General features: G+C 35.3%; 1 protein-coding gene across 1 annotated transcript in view; it reads left to right on the top strand.

Annotated features, from left to right (window-relative positions):
• The first annotated feature begins 1587 nt into the window (after positions 1–1587).
• The window catches only part of LOC127961843 (transmembrane channel-like protein 3), a 35889-nt gene continuing 21049 nt past the window's right edge, over positions 1588–16427 (top strand). The window contains exon 1 of the mRNA XM_052561113.1: positions 1588–1655. Within this exon, the coding sequence (XP_052417073.1) occupies positions 1588–1655 (68 nt within the window). The remainder of the gene's footprint in view (positions 1656–16427) is intronic.

Raw genomic sequence — 16427 nt, forward strand, 5'->3', positions numbered from 1 at the left:
TTGAGGTGGTTTACTTTAAGCATCCTGCTCTTATTGAGCATGAATTATTGATGCATATAAGCACAAACTAAACTATTTATCTTCATAATGAGTTGATCCGCCTCTGAAATTGGCTGTGAATCCCCCAACCTCTCAACTACAAACCGTCTGCACTCATTCTGGTCTGTTACCCTCGTTTTACATGATCCAAACAATTCTCAATGGATGAAATCATCACATGAACTCTTGCATATTTAGCAAACTTATTTGTCAAGCACTCAAAAGTGACCAAAATGCTCATCCCTAATAGATATTCCAGATACTCAAGGATGACTCTGTGGACCCTTCCTGGTCTGTTCCCAAGACCACTGAACCAGATTTCTGGCTGTTTGTGCAGTTATTCTTGTGTGTCACCTTTTGACTCCTGACCTACATGTGAAGTTGTATGTTACACATTTAGAGTTTGAAACAGGTGCATGTTTTTTTTGACACAGTGATATATTAAAGTAGTTTACAAAGACCCAAAGGAAAACTCAGTGCAAAACAGCTGTAAAGAGCTCAAAATACACAATTATGCATGCAGGTATTGCTACATCTAGCACTACTGTAAATATCTAAAAAAGAGGTATGAAATGTAAATGTTGCATTATACCAAACTTACAGAAATTTAAATTCACTAATATTTTCTGCATTTCAAAGTGAAAATAAAACAAAAAGTGTCAAAAACAACAGTTAAATTAGAAATAAGAAGATGTTCCAAATTCATGTTTTCCTTAATATATATAAAAAAAAAAAAAAAAACACCGGCCAACTTCGGCTGTCTCTGTTCTAAAATAAAAGTTATAATATAACATTTGACTTACAAAAACTACAAATAAAGAAATATTATTTTTTTGTACACTCCGGTTATTTTGCTTTAAAGCAGCCAGGTAAAATCCATCGCAAAAGTTCATGCCATTATTGGACTCAGAACATCTAGTTCATGGAAATCAGCATCTGTCTATAGAAAACACAAGCAGTGGCTTTCACTATTAAACGTTTTATTTCATTTTCACATTGCTATACATTTTAGAAGTCACAGAGGAGACATAAGAAGATTATGTGAGGGATTAAATTGTTTCCATGTGTTCCATTACAAATAACTGAATTGATTTCACCTTAATTAAGTGTACAGAGTCTTTTACTAATACTGGTAGAAATGGACTGCTGTGGTTGAGAAACCACACTGTTTTGTGTGCATAGCTCATCAAGAAGATGTACACAGTGGAAGCTATTCTGGTGTGATGTTGTCATTACAGCAAGTACAGACACTCAAGGACAGGCAACATCTCAAATAACCATCGGTAGCATTAAATATTTTTTAACAATTGCAAGGAATCACAAACATTCAGTCATAGAAATTCTTCATTTAAGTGTACTTTTCGGACACATGACCTATGAGTTAGCAGCACACTCGTTCAGCTGTGAGTCTGAATCCCCTCATTTATTTTTTCCCATTACCTTTCACACAAAAAAAGTAAAGCAATGTACTGATTGTACATCTTTTAATTACTTATTAACAAACCAACTCAAACTTAAGTTGAATATCTCTTTTTAACTTGCTCGCCAATGCAACCCATCCTACAGGATCCTGCACGAATCTGCAGTCGGCCTCATTACAGCACAGACTTGGCGAGGTGTGAGGAACCTTCATCAATAATGCTCTTTGATCTCTGTCCGGGACGGGCCGTGCCGGCCGTGATGCTCCCTCACGGACAGCTAGACTAACAGTAGAGCACCACCAGTCTTAAATGTGCCAGAAAATACTTCAAGTCCCAAACCGGCTAGCCTGCTAACACTGTGTTAATGCAACATTATTACGGCACAATCAATCACAGAAAGCTTCCTCAGCATCTACTGCAGTATTTCAACATGCATCAGGAATATGAAACTTTTTTTTTGGATGGGGGGGTTACAGAAGAGCTTGCCATTTCAGGAACCTGATTTGTTTTCCCTGCAGCATAATGAACAACAATCATTCATAACATGCTGGTTTAACGGTTATGCAACTTTTCTTCATGAATCAAACCTGCACCATGTAGGCTGAAGCTTTGTGACAAATAACTACCCAAAACTGTGTGGGAACACAGAGCAATGAGAAAGATGCATTATATCCAGTGGGGAATAATATGGAAGTGATATTATATTTAAAATATTTACAACAGCCATTGGGCCTTCACGGGTTGAATGCCTCTTTGAATGTATATGTATGTAAGTGGGTGTTGTAAGAACTGTGGGGATGACAAGACTGAGGAAATGCATGAAGAACATGCAACCCAGCAAAAGACTAGAGACGATGCACCATTGAGGCTGATACCTTGAGGCTGCCCCCTAGTGGTAAATATATTATAAATAAATGTGTAAATCATTACATCATTGTAAAAACTACTATTCAGAAAATATTCTCAAGACAAAAAAAATAATAAAAAGTTTTGCTAAGAACACAAGCATCTTCCTAAAGAAGATGAGTAATAAAGAGTACCTGCTGCGTGCAAGAGTTTAAAGCCAGCTGACAGAACCACCACTGCGCTGCCACTGAAAATCATGAAATCCTCAGTAACAATGAAACTACAACCCAGTCAGTAATGTTTTGCATTGTATGCCGTTAATTAAAAAGGTAAAGAAAAAGTTGCATTGCAAACTTTTATTTTTCTGTGATGTACTCTACACTAACTTGGTCACAGTCGAGCAGTTTGTACCATCATCATATCTAGCAGATGAGGTTATGAAAAAAAAAAAAAAAAAGAAGGCAGTAATAAGCCACTGTAAGCATCAGTAGTGGAAACCACATATCGATTTCAGATGTTTTGTATCATATACCATCAGTTTGTAGAAAAAAAGTGTATTTATCTATTACAGCTTCCCAGCTTGCCACTTTTTTTGTAAAAAATAAATAAAATAAAAAATAATAATAATAAGAAAAATTAAATAAATTAAACTAACGAAATTATACTGAGAAATTTAACTATATCCGGCTAATATGAAACTGCTTAAAAATCAATCATACACGAGACTAGACCAGTATTACTGAATCCTGGAGGTGATGAAACTGTACTGTTGTTTACTTTGATGCCATCTGAACTCTATGACATGAATGAAGTTTAACTTATTCTCCATCTTCTGCTATTTTATGTTGGGCTTGGGGAAGATGGCGATCTCACATTCCTTCGCTTCACAAAGAATCTCTGTGTTACCTATAGATTACACTGTGTTTAGTTTCCCCAAGAAACATTTACACACGATAGTAAGGTGACATTATAAAATAGCAAAAGCCCAGAAATAAAAGCCTTAAGCAAAAGATACAGTACACCCACATTGTTAAAATTCAGTGAGGCGGCTAGACTAAAAGGAAAATAAATGCCTTTTAAGAAGGTGGCTGATGCTTAGAGGTCTAATCTGAAGTCCTGGTCATTATGGGAAAGAATAACATATCACCATGTGTGTCATTATACAGATGTGGAGCACATAGGCTCATATTATGCATCTGAGGTTAAGTGTTCACAGGAAGAAAATCTGGAGCTGTGATACAGAGGCCGCTTGTTTTGACAAGGTCTTTAGGTCTGACAGTTTCACTAGATGGATTCAGGGGATAGGTGGGGCAGTTTTAAAGGGGCAGAGGAACAAGGGTCAAAAGGAAGTCTATGGTTTAGGTCTCTAGAGGCTTGCAAATTACAGGGACACAAGCCAGAAGCTGCTGCAAACCAGCAATGGAGCTGTTATTGTGTACCAGGGGATGTGAGGTGAGGGAGGCTGGGAAAAAAACACCATGCAGATGTAGAGACCAGGCCACTGGAACAACTCCATGCATGAAAACAAGCAAACAGAGCATGTTTCTGTCTTCTCTCATTGCTGAACTACAAAATAAAACATCTATTTTGCGCTATATATATAAGCTGGTCCTATCCTAGCAATATTTGGCTTCAGTACAGGTTAAATTTGTGGAATTGTATTAATTGCTACAAAAATTAACTTTGACGCGTGAGGCACTTACAACTGAAGTGGAGACAATATTCAAAGGATTTTAAAGCATAAATAATTATAAAAGAAATGTTCTATACAATCTGACTCCACCAAAAAGTGTAAACAATAAATTTGCTATACATGAAACTATATTTTGAACCTCTCCTTCAGTGTAAATCTGATTATTTGACCTGTTTTATCAATTAAAAAAAATAATAATTAAAAAAAAGAAGAATTTGCATCACTAATTGAAAAGTTCCTCAAGCTGCTTAGCAAATACATAGCAAACAGTACAGGACAAGTTGCATGCAGAAGTTTAACAGTAAGTCTTAGGTATTCTGAAATATCTTTAGCGATCAAGTAAAAAATGAATATGCATCCGAAGACTCGTAGACTGCCTGCAGGTTGCGTTCCAAACACTGCTTTGTTGGAGTTAGCTTCACCATGTGTTTCTGTACACCTTGTACCGTTTTAGGTTAGGCATCATTTATATTGGGTTGACTATATAATTCCAGATTAGTGCTAAATCCCCTTGCTTTTACTTAGATTTGTGAAGCATGCAAAAGAGCCTTGGCAGCTAGGAAAATAAGTGAAGGCACAATCCGTTTCCTTCACATCACATTCTAGGTGAACATCTGTAAGAAATTGATAAAATTAATTTTGCCGTTTAGGTGACCATAATGTGATTAGCATACGTCAGTCAGCTGTTTGCTGCAGCATCAAGCTCTCTTGAAAAGAATAAACCTTCTGTTGATGTAGATACAGAACTGACTTCAGGCATGTTTCATTAACAGAGAGGGATTGGGTTTCTCATATGCACATACCCATCAATCTTAATGTGCAGACTTGTGCTCGAACCAAAAATTACAATTGTGCACAGACGCTTGTACCTCCAAGAACCTGCACATTTGATGCAAAGCAGACTTTCAAACAAATATATATATATATATATATTTATTTTTAAAGATAAAATATAAGGCAGAAAAGACAGTACAATACAATCTCAAGCTCCAGATTACATAGAAAAAATATAAAGACCATAGCTCTACCATCCATTTCACTGCATTTCAGGGTTGTCTTTTCTTGCACAAGTCATTCTTTCCTGCTTGGTCTTGATCCTAAAATTAACCTAAAATCTATTTTCCTTTTCTTTTTTTTTTTTTTTTCTTTTTTTTTTTTTTGGTCTGTCTAACTATGTGCTCCTCTTTCAGCTCAAGAATAAGTTTAAAAGGTCACCAAAGTCCACTCTAAAAAAAACCCAAAACATTCAGCAGCAGACAAATAGAAATCTCTAGGAGCAAAATATTAATTGCAAAATGATCATATAGTCTGATTCACAAACAAATCATCTTGTATGAGCCAGTTCTTTATATAGAATCATCAGTGTTGCGAGATTCTGGAGAAATATTACTCTTATGAGGCTTTCAACAAATATTTCAATATAATTTACTGCTTTAGTAGAGAGAGTAAACAAAAGCTTAAGAATGAAATTAAATATGAGAAGGCACATGCTCAACACCACCAGAGGGCGCTACAGCCCAGTTTAAGAAATACTGAGTGTTGTATATCAGCTGTGCCTCTGTGCATGTGTCTTTTTTAGTACTTTTTAAATGCCTGCGTTCTTTCACTCTGAAATATAGTCTTCCTATCAGCTCCACATTTTTTTGCCAGTGCAGCATGTTTGTGAGACTTCCAGCTGGCTTCTCTTATTTTTAGGTAGCCTGTATAACTTTTCTCAGCGAGGCATTGTCTCTAATGTAAGTGGTTAAACGTTCAGGAAGTACTTAAATGTAACACTTAGTAAATAATAAACATTTGTTAACCAAAATGAAGCTGGGAAATAAAAATGGATGAAAATAATCAACTGAAACTGTATAAAACTGAAATAAAATAAAAAACAGCAAAAAAAAAATAAATAAATAATAATAATAATAATAATATTAATAATAATACAAATAATATATATATATATTTTTAAATTTAACGTATACCATAAAATCGCATACCAAGATTATTAAATCATGAAATTAAAATGAATACTGAAAATGGTCAAATACAAGGCAATTAAAAATATTAATAAATCCTATAACATAACACTAAAATGGTATTAATAAGAGGAATACTAAAAACACAGAGAAACTCACTTTTGCCTTATTAATACAGTATCTTACATTTTTCATTCCTACCAATTTTCTGACAACTTCATAATCAAATTTTATAGAAAAGTGACTGCCAGGCAGTTCATTATCCTAAACAACTCAACATTAATTTGCTCCAAAAAAAAAAAAATAATAATAATAATAATAAATTTAAATATGACACTAAATGTTCTGTGAAAAAAAGACTATATATTTCATGCATTTTGTCCTTATTGCAAAACAACAAAACAGAGGGCTGTAACACATGGACTTAATAGGGTCACTCCACCTACCTAGTCAAAATAAAAGGGGGGCAGAAAAATGAAACTTTTCTAAGCGGCAGCTATGGTTGTAGGGCTGATATCTCAATTGGCTACAGTAAACTCAAAAATGAGACAAGTTCACAGGAAGTTCATGTCTGCTTTCCTTTCATATGACAAGCCTTTCATGTCTGTCCGCCCACAGCCTCAGAGCAGCAAAAAGGATCTAATCTGCACTTCATACTGAATGTGTACATCAAACCAGCTCAATATTTAATGCTGCTCTTTTTAGCCTCCATAAAATGATACATGCTCAAATTAGTGCTGCACTATCATGAAAATAACCACAGTTGTCATTTATTCCCTTGAAATTAAAATTAAGATTATTAATTATGATTATTACAATTTACATTGAATGATGTTTAAACCATTGTCTGATGCAACTGCATGGCATATATATTTTTTAAATTAAAAATAAACAAACTAAAAACACAACTGAAAAAACTTTTAGTGGTTTTCTATAGTACCGAATTAAGCCTCAGATGTCAAATATACATCGGATTGGTTTCTTCTTTAAAATATATAAAAACTACAAATATGAATGTTAATATAATGTCATACTAAAACTAAAATGAAAACAGTGGGAAACCCCTTAAGATAACATGTAGAAAGAAAACAACACATTTTAAGCACGCGGAACAACGTAAGTGGACTTTGAACGATGAATTGCCACTTTGAACGATAATACATAATATAATAGATATACATAATTGAGGCATCTGTAGTTGTAATCACGATTAGAAAAAAAAATCACTTACTATAATTAGCTGGGAAATAAGATTAATTTCATTGTACTGATTTGATTGACATTCAAAATGCAATGGAAATAATAAGATAATAGATTTCTAATTTAGCAGATATTGGGATTCTAATGTTTACCATTTAATACCCATACTTTAATGTGGTCTTTGCAGGCATACAGAGAGGTTTTTCGTTATTTTATTGCTTCTTCAAAATCCCATCTTCTTCGCAAAGTAAATGCATGTATTTTCTTATTGCACAGCTATAAATATTATTTTATATCTGTGTAGAATACATAACTATAAACTTGCATCAGGGTGACAATATTATATCTGTCCACTAGGTGTCAGCAGTGCTCTATGGACGGATAGATACGTTGCTCATCTGACCGGATCGCCCAAAAAGTTTCTCCCTTATAAAGATATACAATTGTATCATAGTTCACTGTGTCTCACTTTTGACTCTGATTATGAAACAAGTCTGAACGAGTTAAAAAAAATGGTGCAAATAACTGAAATTAAAAAGATGAAGTACTACAATTAGTAAAATTAAATAAATAAAGCTAGATAGAAATATTAAACCACTAATAAAAATTAAAAAGTCCATAAAATTACTAAACAAAAACTAAAAAGATTAAAAGTACTAAAAAGATTTTTAAAATGTATACGCTTAATAGAAATATTTTAACAAATTACATAAGCACATAATAAAAGTAAAATGAAAACAGAATAAAAGCCATTTTAAAATATTAATACTGTCATAATACAAATAATATTTAAATAACATTGAATTCTAAATGCACACATTTATATCTAATATCTTCTATATAATACAAAAACTACTAATAACCTACTAATAACTGAAAAGTATGAACATGAAAAGTATGATGTACAGCACTCAATACTTAGTTGGGGCTCATTTTGCCTGAATTATGCAGCAATGCGGCGTGGCATTGAGTCGATCAGTGTGTGGCACTGCTCAGGTGTTATGAGAGCCCAGTTTGCTCTGATAGTGGCCTTCAGCTCTTCTGCATTCTTGGGTCTGACATATCACATCTTCCTCTTCACAATACCCCATAGATTTTCTATGGGGATAAGGTCAGGGTGAGTTTGCTGACCAATTAACAATAGGGATACTATGGTCCTTAAACCAGGTACTGTTAGCTTTGGCACTGTGTGCAGGTACCAAGTCATGTTTGAAAATTAAATCTGCATCTCCATAAAGTTGGTCAGCAGCAGGAAGCATGGAGTGCTCTAAAACTTCCTGGTATACGGCTGTGTTGAACTTGGACTTCAGAAAACACTGTGGACCAACACCAGCAGATGACATGGCACCCCAAACCAACACTGACTGTGGAAACTTTACACTGGACCTCAAGCAACGTGGATTGTGTGCCTCTCCTCTCTTCCTCCAGACTCTGGGACCCTGATTTCCAAAGTTAATGCAAAATTTACTTTCATCAGAGAACCGTCTGTGCATAGTGGTTCTTGAAGCACTGGCTCTAGCTGCAGTCCACTCTTTGTGAATCTCCTCCACATTTTTGAATGGGTTTTGTTTCACAATCCTCTCCAGGTTGTGGTTATCCCTATTCCTTGTACACTTTTACCACATATTTTCCTTCCCTTCACCTCTCTATTAATGCACTTGAACACAGAGCTCTGTGAACAGCCAGCCTCTTTTGCAATGACCTTTTGTGTTTTGCCCTCCTTGTGCAAGGTATCAATGGTCGTCTTTTGGACAACTGTCAATTCAGCAATCTTCTCCATGATTGTGTAGCCAACAGAACTAGACTGATAGACCATTTAAAGCCTTTGCAGGTGTTTGGAGTTAATTAACTGATTAGAGTGTGGCACCAGGTGTCTTCAATATCGAACCTTTTCACAATATTCTAATTTTGGATTTTCTTTAGTTGTCAGTTATAATCATCAAAATTTAAAGAAATAAACATTTGAAATATATCAGTCTGTGTGTAATGAATGAATATAATATAAAATTTTCACTTTTTTAATGGAATTATTTAAAGAAATCAACTTTTTGATGATATTCTAGTTATATGACCAGCACCTGTATATAAAAAATATATATAATAATGTCTATAATTAAAGAGATATACCGTATTTTCCAGACTATAATTCACACTTTTTTTCATAGTTTGGCTGGTCCTGCGACTTATAGTCAGGTGCGACTTATTTATCAAAATTAATTTGACATGAACCAGGAGAAATGAACCAAGAGGAAACATTACCATCTATGCTACTCAATGCTCCTGTAGTCTACACTGAAATCATAGATCGCCCTCTCGCGGCTGTAGATGGTAATGTTTTCTCTTGGTTTTTGGTTCTAAATAAATGCGACTTATAGTCCAGTGCGACTTATATATGTTTTTTTCCTCGTCATGACGTATTTTTGGACTGATGCAACTCATACTCAGGGGCGACTTATAGTCCGAAAAATACGGTATTTTTTTAACAGACAATTACTAATACACACACATGAATGTTTTTTTAGGAGCATTTCATTTGAAGCTGTATGCTTAAAAAGTCTCTGATTTGTGATGCATGTCATATCAAAAACAGCTTAATAAAAAGCTAGAAAGTGCGAAAGCTGTGGCTAGAAGCAGGTGACACTCACTATCAAAATGCCAAAGGCAACGAGAGATGTCAACCTCTCAGAGCGCACAATCTGTGATGCTATGGTTGAAGGCAGACACCAAACTTAGACGCTGATTTGATTACTTGGCCAGTGCTGCTATTTTCAGTCCAGGAGAGGTCCTCTGTGATGTGCATACCCAGGAACTTGGTGCTGCTCACTCTCTCCACAGTCGCACCGTTGATGGTTAGAGGAACGTGCTGAGTGTGTGCTCTCCTGAAGTCTACAACAATCTCCTTCGTCTTCTCCACGTTCAATGAGAGATTGTTGTCACTGCACCACCCGGCCAGGCGGCTCACCTCGCTCCTGTAGTTTGTCTCATCTTTGTTGCTAATGAGACCCATCACAGTCGTGTCAACTGCAAACTTAATAAAAAGGTTGGAGTTGTGTGAAGGTGTGCAGAAAATCTAGTTTTGATAATTTAAATAGGCCTTATGTTTGGCCAATTTTTCTTCACCCCCAGAATCCAGATTTTCAAATAGTTGTATATCTGCCAGATATTGTCCTAACAAACCATGCAGTACATCAATGGAAAGCTTATTTATTTAAAATTTCAAACAATTTGACACGACTGGTTTTGTGGTCCAGGGACACATAGTGTCCACCTTAGAGGTAATCACCATGTTTGTAATGAAACCATCATGTTTACAAACATGATATTAATCATATTATTTAATAAAATATAACTTATGGTTACTACTGTAAATCTATATGAAATTATTATGGGATCTCCTTCAATGCTTTCAGAATCTTTATTTTGTTACTGTATTTTAAAATATATTTACATTTTAATGACAGTATATTTATTTAATATTATTTATCAAAATAAGCATAAAAAAAGCCTAGTGCAAACTTTGCTAAAGTGATTGTTTTAAACAAGTATGAACTTAGATATTATATTAAAAAATAAAATAAAAAATACATTATTTAAGCTAAAGCATTTATCAATGCTGTATGCCTTTTGCCCCATGCTGGTGTGCCTTTTACCCTGTGATTGTGAAACATGAAACACCTCACTTATATGATTTAATGGTGAAATTGTTACTTTTCACGTTAATCAGGTCAATTTTGATCAAGAACAATGCACTGTGGCTTTAATCCAGTATAAGCGAAGCAGCAAAAATAGACTGCTCTGCTCCTGCTACGCTCTGCATGCGGTGTGAATGTTCTGTTCTGTTAACATGGGCGCCAAAAAAAAAATACGCTTTGCTTCCGCGTTCAGTGTGAAACCAGTGTGAGTTAAATGCATTGTTTTTTCTTTCTTTCTTTCTTTTGATTGGTCATTTGACACCTGCAGTGACATTCTTTCTCTTATTTGATTGGTTGTTTTGGTATACTACAATGTTTTATGACAAATTAGGAAGTTTATTTAAATTGATCTCTGGTCTTATTTGAGGTTAAACTTTGGCTCATCTCCTAAATTAATTAACCTGACTTCTACAGGAAAAACATGTTTTTATATGATATGTTTATTCTCTAAAGTGGTGCATTGGGAATATTAATTGTATTCACTTCTGTAGTTCTGTTACTATGTGAAATGGCATTGTGTTCTTATCAATAGACTTTTTGTTGTAATTGTCTTTTCTTTTTCTTTTTTTTACAAACTTTTCTCATTTTCCTCTACCTAACAGACCCAATGTCCTTCTCTTTGCACTGCAAGGTCTTTGCCCATGTGTGAACTGCATTACTGCAAACCAGATAAAACCTTGTATAGGATTTACAGAGGGGCATGCAATTACTTTTTGAATAGACATAGGTTATTTCCCAACTCAGATGATTCACTGGCCAGCCTTAATTGTCTTTTAGAGTTATAGCATGGCTAAACTACTCACTCTGCCTACAATCCAAATTTCCTCAATAGGATAATAAATTTGACTTGACTTGTCTTGACTCTCCTCTTTTTAGGACTATCCTCTCATAAAGACTATGATGCCAATATGGGACTATACGGTAAAGTGAGGTGAACCTTGACCTGTGTTTGGTACCTCCATAGTTCACAATTAATTATTTATTTGTTTTATTTTATATTTTTCTGGCAAATGCTCAGATGTCTTATTTAATAAGTAGAAACAACAACATAAACAACAGCTAATAAAAAAGTAATCATAATTATTATTCTAAATGAATTTATGGAAGATGATGGTTGTAAATCGGTCAGTTGTATTTAGTAAAGTAGATTTTACTCCTCTTTGCATGATAACTGATATCATAATAAGATTGGAATGATAACTGATGCTATGTTTGGGAAAGGATCTTTTTATGTTAGTGTTTCAGCACAGCTCATATGCGATCAATAAGCCTCATTGATTTGTGTTTATTGGGTTAATGGTTAAATTGAAACCGGACCTCTGGGACTGTAATTTGTCATTTGTTTCAGGGCTCAAAATTGTAACAAAATGGCTCTATACATATGATTTCTGACCAATGATGGCATCAATGCTTTTAGAGGTATTTTTGGATTGTCTGTAACTTCTGCCGCCTTTTGAATTATGCTATATTTATTGTACATGAAATATGATATACACTGATCTAAGTCCAAAAGCATTGTGAAGAATGAACCTAATGAGAGGACATTAATAAAGGCCTATTAACTCTATACTTTAAGAAATTGGCTGTTAGAATTTATTTCATTAATTTCCGCTTGCACATGTGGAATGCACAATACTCATTCTCCTGACCACATTGTAGTCATTGCAGTGATCAGGCTTAGATGTTTGTGTGCACAATGTGAGACATAACTTTTTTTTTTTTAATGGAGTATAGCTAATAAAATCACATCCCTATAGACAACTAAAGGAGTGCGGTGCTGCAAGATTCCTAAAAAAAAAAACATTTATTTCTTCACATGGCTTAACACACACACACAGACAAAAAATATATATGTATAGAAGTCTCTTTCCACCATGAAATAAAAAAAATAAAAAAGGTAATTTAAACCTTTTGCCAGAAACTGAATATTGAGATGTAAACTTCAAGTTTCTCACATTTCTGAGTTTATATTTTTGTCACAATTTTGACCTTTTTTTCTGAATTGTAAGTTTACATCATACATTTTTTTTTTATTCTTTTCATTTCAATTAATTTCAATTTTATTTGTATAATGCTTTTTTCCGATACAAATCATTGCAAAGCAACTTTACAGAAATGTAATGTTTCTATAATGCTTAGTAGTAGCATAAACTTAGGCTCAGTTTATGTACATATGGTAGAAATGTACAGGAAAATCAATTAATGACGTAATCAAACAGACAACGAAAACTATTAACAGCAATTATTATATGACGCAATCAGTGCTTTAAGTGGGCCGGTACACACCAGTACTCAGTACAACCACTTCCAAATATAGCTCTTGAGCATACCGCCAACCTCTCAGTGCGCCCAGAACGTATTTTTAGCGTAACTGTAAGTTCATTTGGACATCTGTTTTAATAGAGGTTTTAATCCTTTGCCTGTGCTGCCACTTTTCAGAGCACCCTTCACAATGAACGCTTCCTAATTCTTCCTTGTTCGGAGTATGGAGCGTGAATCATTTGAACCAGTTTGGGAGTTCGGAGCGGCTTCGCGGATCATTTGAATCAGTTTGAGAAATCGGAGCGGGTTCGCGAATCATTTGAATAAATTCTAGAGTTCGGAGCGGGTTCGCGAATCTTTTGAGTCAGTTTGGTGATCACGAATCATTTGAATCAGTTCGGGAGTTCGGAGCGGCTTCGCGGATCATTTGAATCAATTCGAGAGCTCGTAGCGGGTTCGCGGATCATTTGAATCAGTTCGGGAGTTCGTAGCGGGTTCGCGAATCATTTGAGTCAGTTTGGTGATCATGAATCATTTGAGTCAGTTCGGGAGTTAAAAGCGGGTTAGCGAATCATTTGAGTCAGTTTGGTGATCCCGAATCATTTGACTCAGTTCGGGAGTTCAAAGCGGGTTCACGAAACATTTGAATCAGTTCGGAAGTTCAAAGCGGATTCGCGAATCATTTGAGTCAGTTTGGATGTTTGAATGCAGTAATGATTATTAGTACCCTAATAATCTAAAGGTATTTTTTCAAAATCCTTTTGCACATTTTACATTTTTAGTTCTTTCTAGCTCAAACAAATCCACGAACTAATAAAAGGATTTATTATTAAGGTCGCCTGTTGACTGCTTGTGGCGAGTGGGGCGGGGCCGAGAGGCGTGGGACTCGATACTAGCGGTGGGGCTCAGGTGTAGCTCATCTCCAATCACTACACCTGGCCTCACTCCTCATTCCCACGCCTCTCGGCCCCGCCCCACTCGCCACACTGCTGTATATAAAAGCCCTTCAATATAGTTGTTGTTACCTCAGGGGATGAGAGGAGTCAAAAAAAAAAAAAAGCTATAATTTTTTTAGCTATAATAGAGTACTGGCACCTCTTTTGGGCCACTTAAAGCACTGGATGCAATCAAACTTGTAACAAAATTTGGTGGAGTATAGCTAATAAAATCACATCCCTATAGACAAGTGAATGCATGAACTAGCTTTTCATCAGAAACAGGTAGCGTGTTTCATAGCATGGCAATGTTAAGTAGATGCAAAAATGCTGTTTTTGTAACATGGGGAAATATGATTTTTAAAAGACAAGTTGCTGTCTAATATAACACCCAGAGTTTTGACTGTAGAGGAAGTAACAGTATATCCGTCTAGTTGCAAACTGTAATCTACGAGATTCTGTGCACTGTTTTTTGGTCCAATAAGCAATATCTCTGTCTTATCTGAATTTAATAGGAGAAAATTATTGGTCATCCAATTTTTTACATTTTGAACACACTTTGTTAGCTTAGATAATTTAGAAGTTTCATCTGGTCTGGTTGAGATATATAGTGGAGTATCAACAACATAACAGTGGAAACTATTCCCGTATTTTCTAATAATATTACCAAGGGGCAACAGCATAGGACCTAGGACAGATCCTTGTGGCACTCCATATTTTACTGGTGTTAATTGAGATGACTCCCAATTTAAATAAACAAAACTGTAGCGATCGGACAGGCAGATCTAAACCAGTGATCCTCAAATCTGGCTCGCAAAATCCACTTTCCTGTCGAGTTTAGCTCTAACCCTAGTCAAACACACCTGAGTTTGCTAATCAGTGTCTTCAGGATCATTAGAAAATCACAGGGAGGTTTGTTTGTAACCATCTTACGTTGCTTTTCAGTAATAAACCTAAATTGCAAGATGTAAACTCATAATTCTTAGAAAGTCAGTTAGAATTCTGAGTTCTATATTACACTTCCATATGTTTGTGCATAATTTTCAATTATGAGAATTGTAGTATTATACTCCACTAAGATGAATTCTTCTTATTGCTATATTTAGTACTTGAGTACATTTTTAATACCTGACCAGTTCCTGTATTAGACCATACAGCTCTATATTGTCAACTGTCACAGTATCAGTTGCATTTGTTACAGCTGAAGTATTGGTGAGTCCCCAACATGCATTGCACCATGAATAAATTGTGTGGTTACACTGGTTTAAGATTATTGTTTTGCTGTTTGCTAACTAACAAATGTGAAAATAGCACAACACTTTGGTGTTCTTCATTGGCCTTTCTCTTGATGTGAACTATAAAATAATTAGACTTGTGATTATGGAAAAGTGAAAGAGCTGAGCTAATGTTACATATGGCACATTATCATATTGAGCTACTTTGGCATTTTTATTTTTATTTTTTTGCATGTGGGGAGAGTTCTTTTCCTTGTACGTGACAATGTTGTTTAATTTCAGTGCACTCTAAGGCCACTTTATAAGGAAAACTGGAAATTTGCCCATGTGTGCCTACTTAAAATTCATTGTGCATTTTTCATCTATATTGTCTGTCTGTTTATTACCGCTCAGAGTAAATTAACATGATTGATCGTAGCACACAACAATAACTATTGTCCTGAGAAAAAAATGTAAAATCTAGTATGCATGCAGCTTTCTAGAGGGAATTTGAAAATATCATTTAAAATAGACTGTTAAAGGAAGAGGACGGTTTGTGTTGGTTTGCAATTAAAAAAATTCAATGTATAGAAGTATCATGCAATCATGAAAATTTATCAATTTGATATTTGGATGTTAACTAGTGTTTTAATGTACAATGTTTGCTGTGAAGTGTGAGAATAGGGAGAATATTTTCTTTTGCTTTGTACAGAAGCGTATACACTCATCAGCAGATTGCAGGTCTCGCGCTGTCCCTTTAAGAAGCCAGTCCAGCTGTCATTGGAGTGATTGTCTGAGCTTAAACTCCTCCGGTGGAGGGGCTTATGCAGCATTTCAGTAGGATCCAATCGGGCAAGTAGCGCTCCTCGTTCCTGGTCCCCCCAGAGTCCCGTCAGCAACGTCGGCACGGGAGAACTCCTGCAGATGGGACACATGCACACTGAAGACTGCAGAAAGTTTTAAGGCTGGGAAATGAGCGAAATGGCAGAACCAGCAACTATAACCAGACCCCTGATATCCTCCAAGCGACATAGGAGCATAAGAAAGAATTCCAGAAGGATTTATTCCCCATATCAAGACGATAATGGGTCAGTCACCTTTTTTTTATATATATATATATAAATCAGATTGTTATTTTTTTTTATTTTTTTTATTATTTTT

Source organism: Carassius gibelio, chromosome B7 (genome assembly GCF_023724105.1).
Source record: "Carassius gibelio isolate Cgi1373 ecotype wild population from Czech Republic chromosome B7, carGib1.2-hapl.c, whole genome shotgun sequence".
NCBI classification, from domain to species: domain Eukaryota; kingdom Metazoa; phylum Chordata; class Actinopteri; order Cypriniformes; family Cyprinidae; genus Carassius; species Carassius gibelio.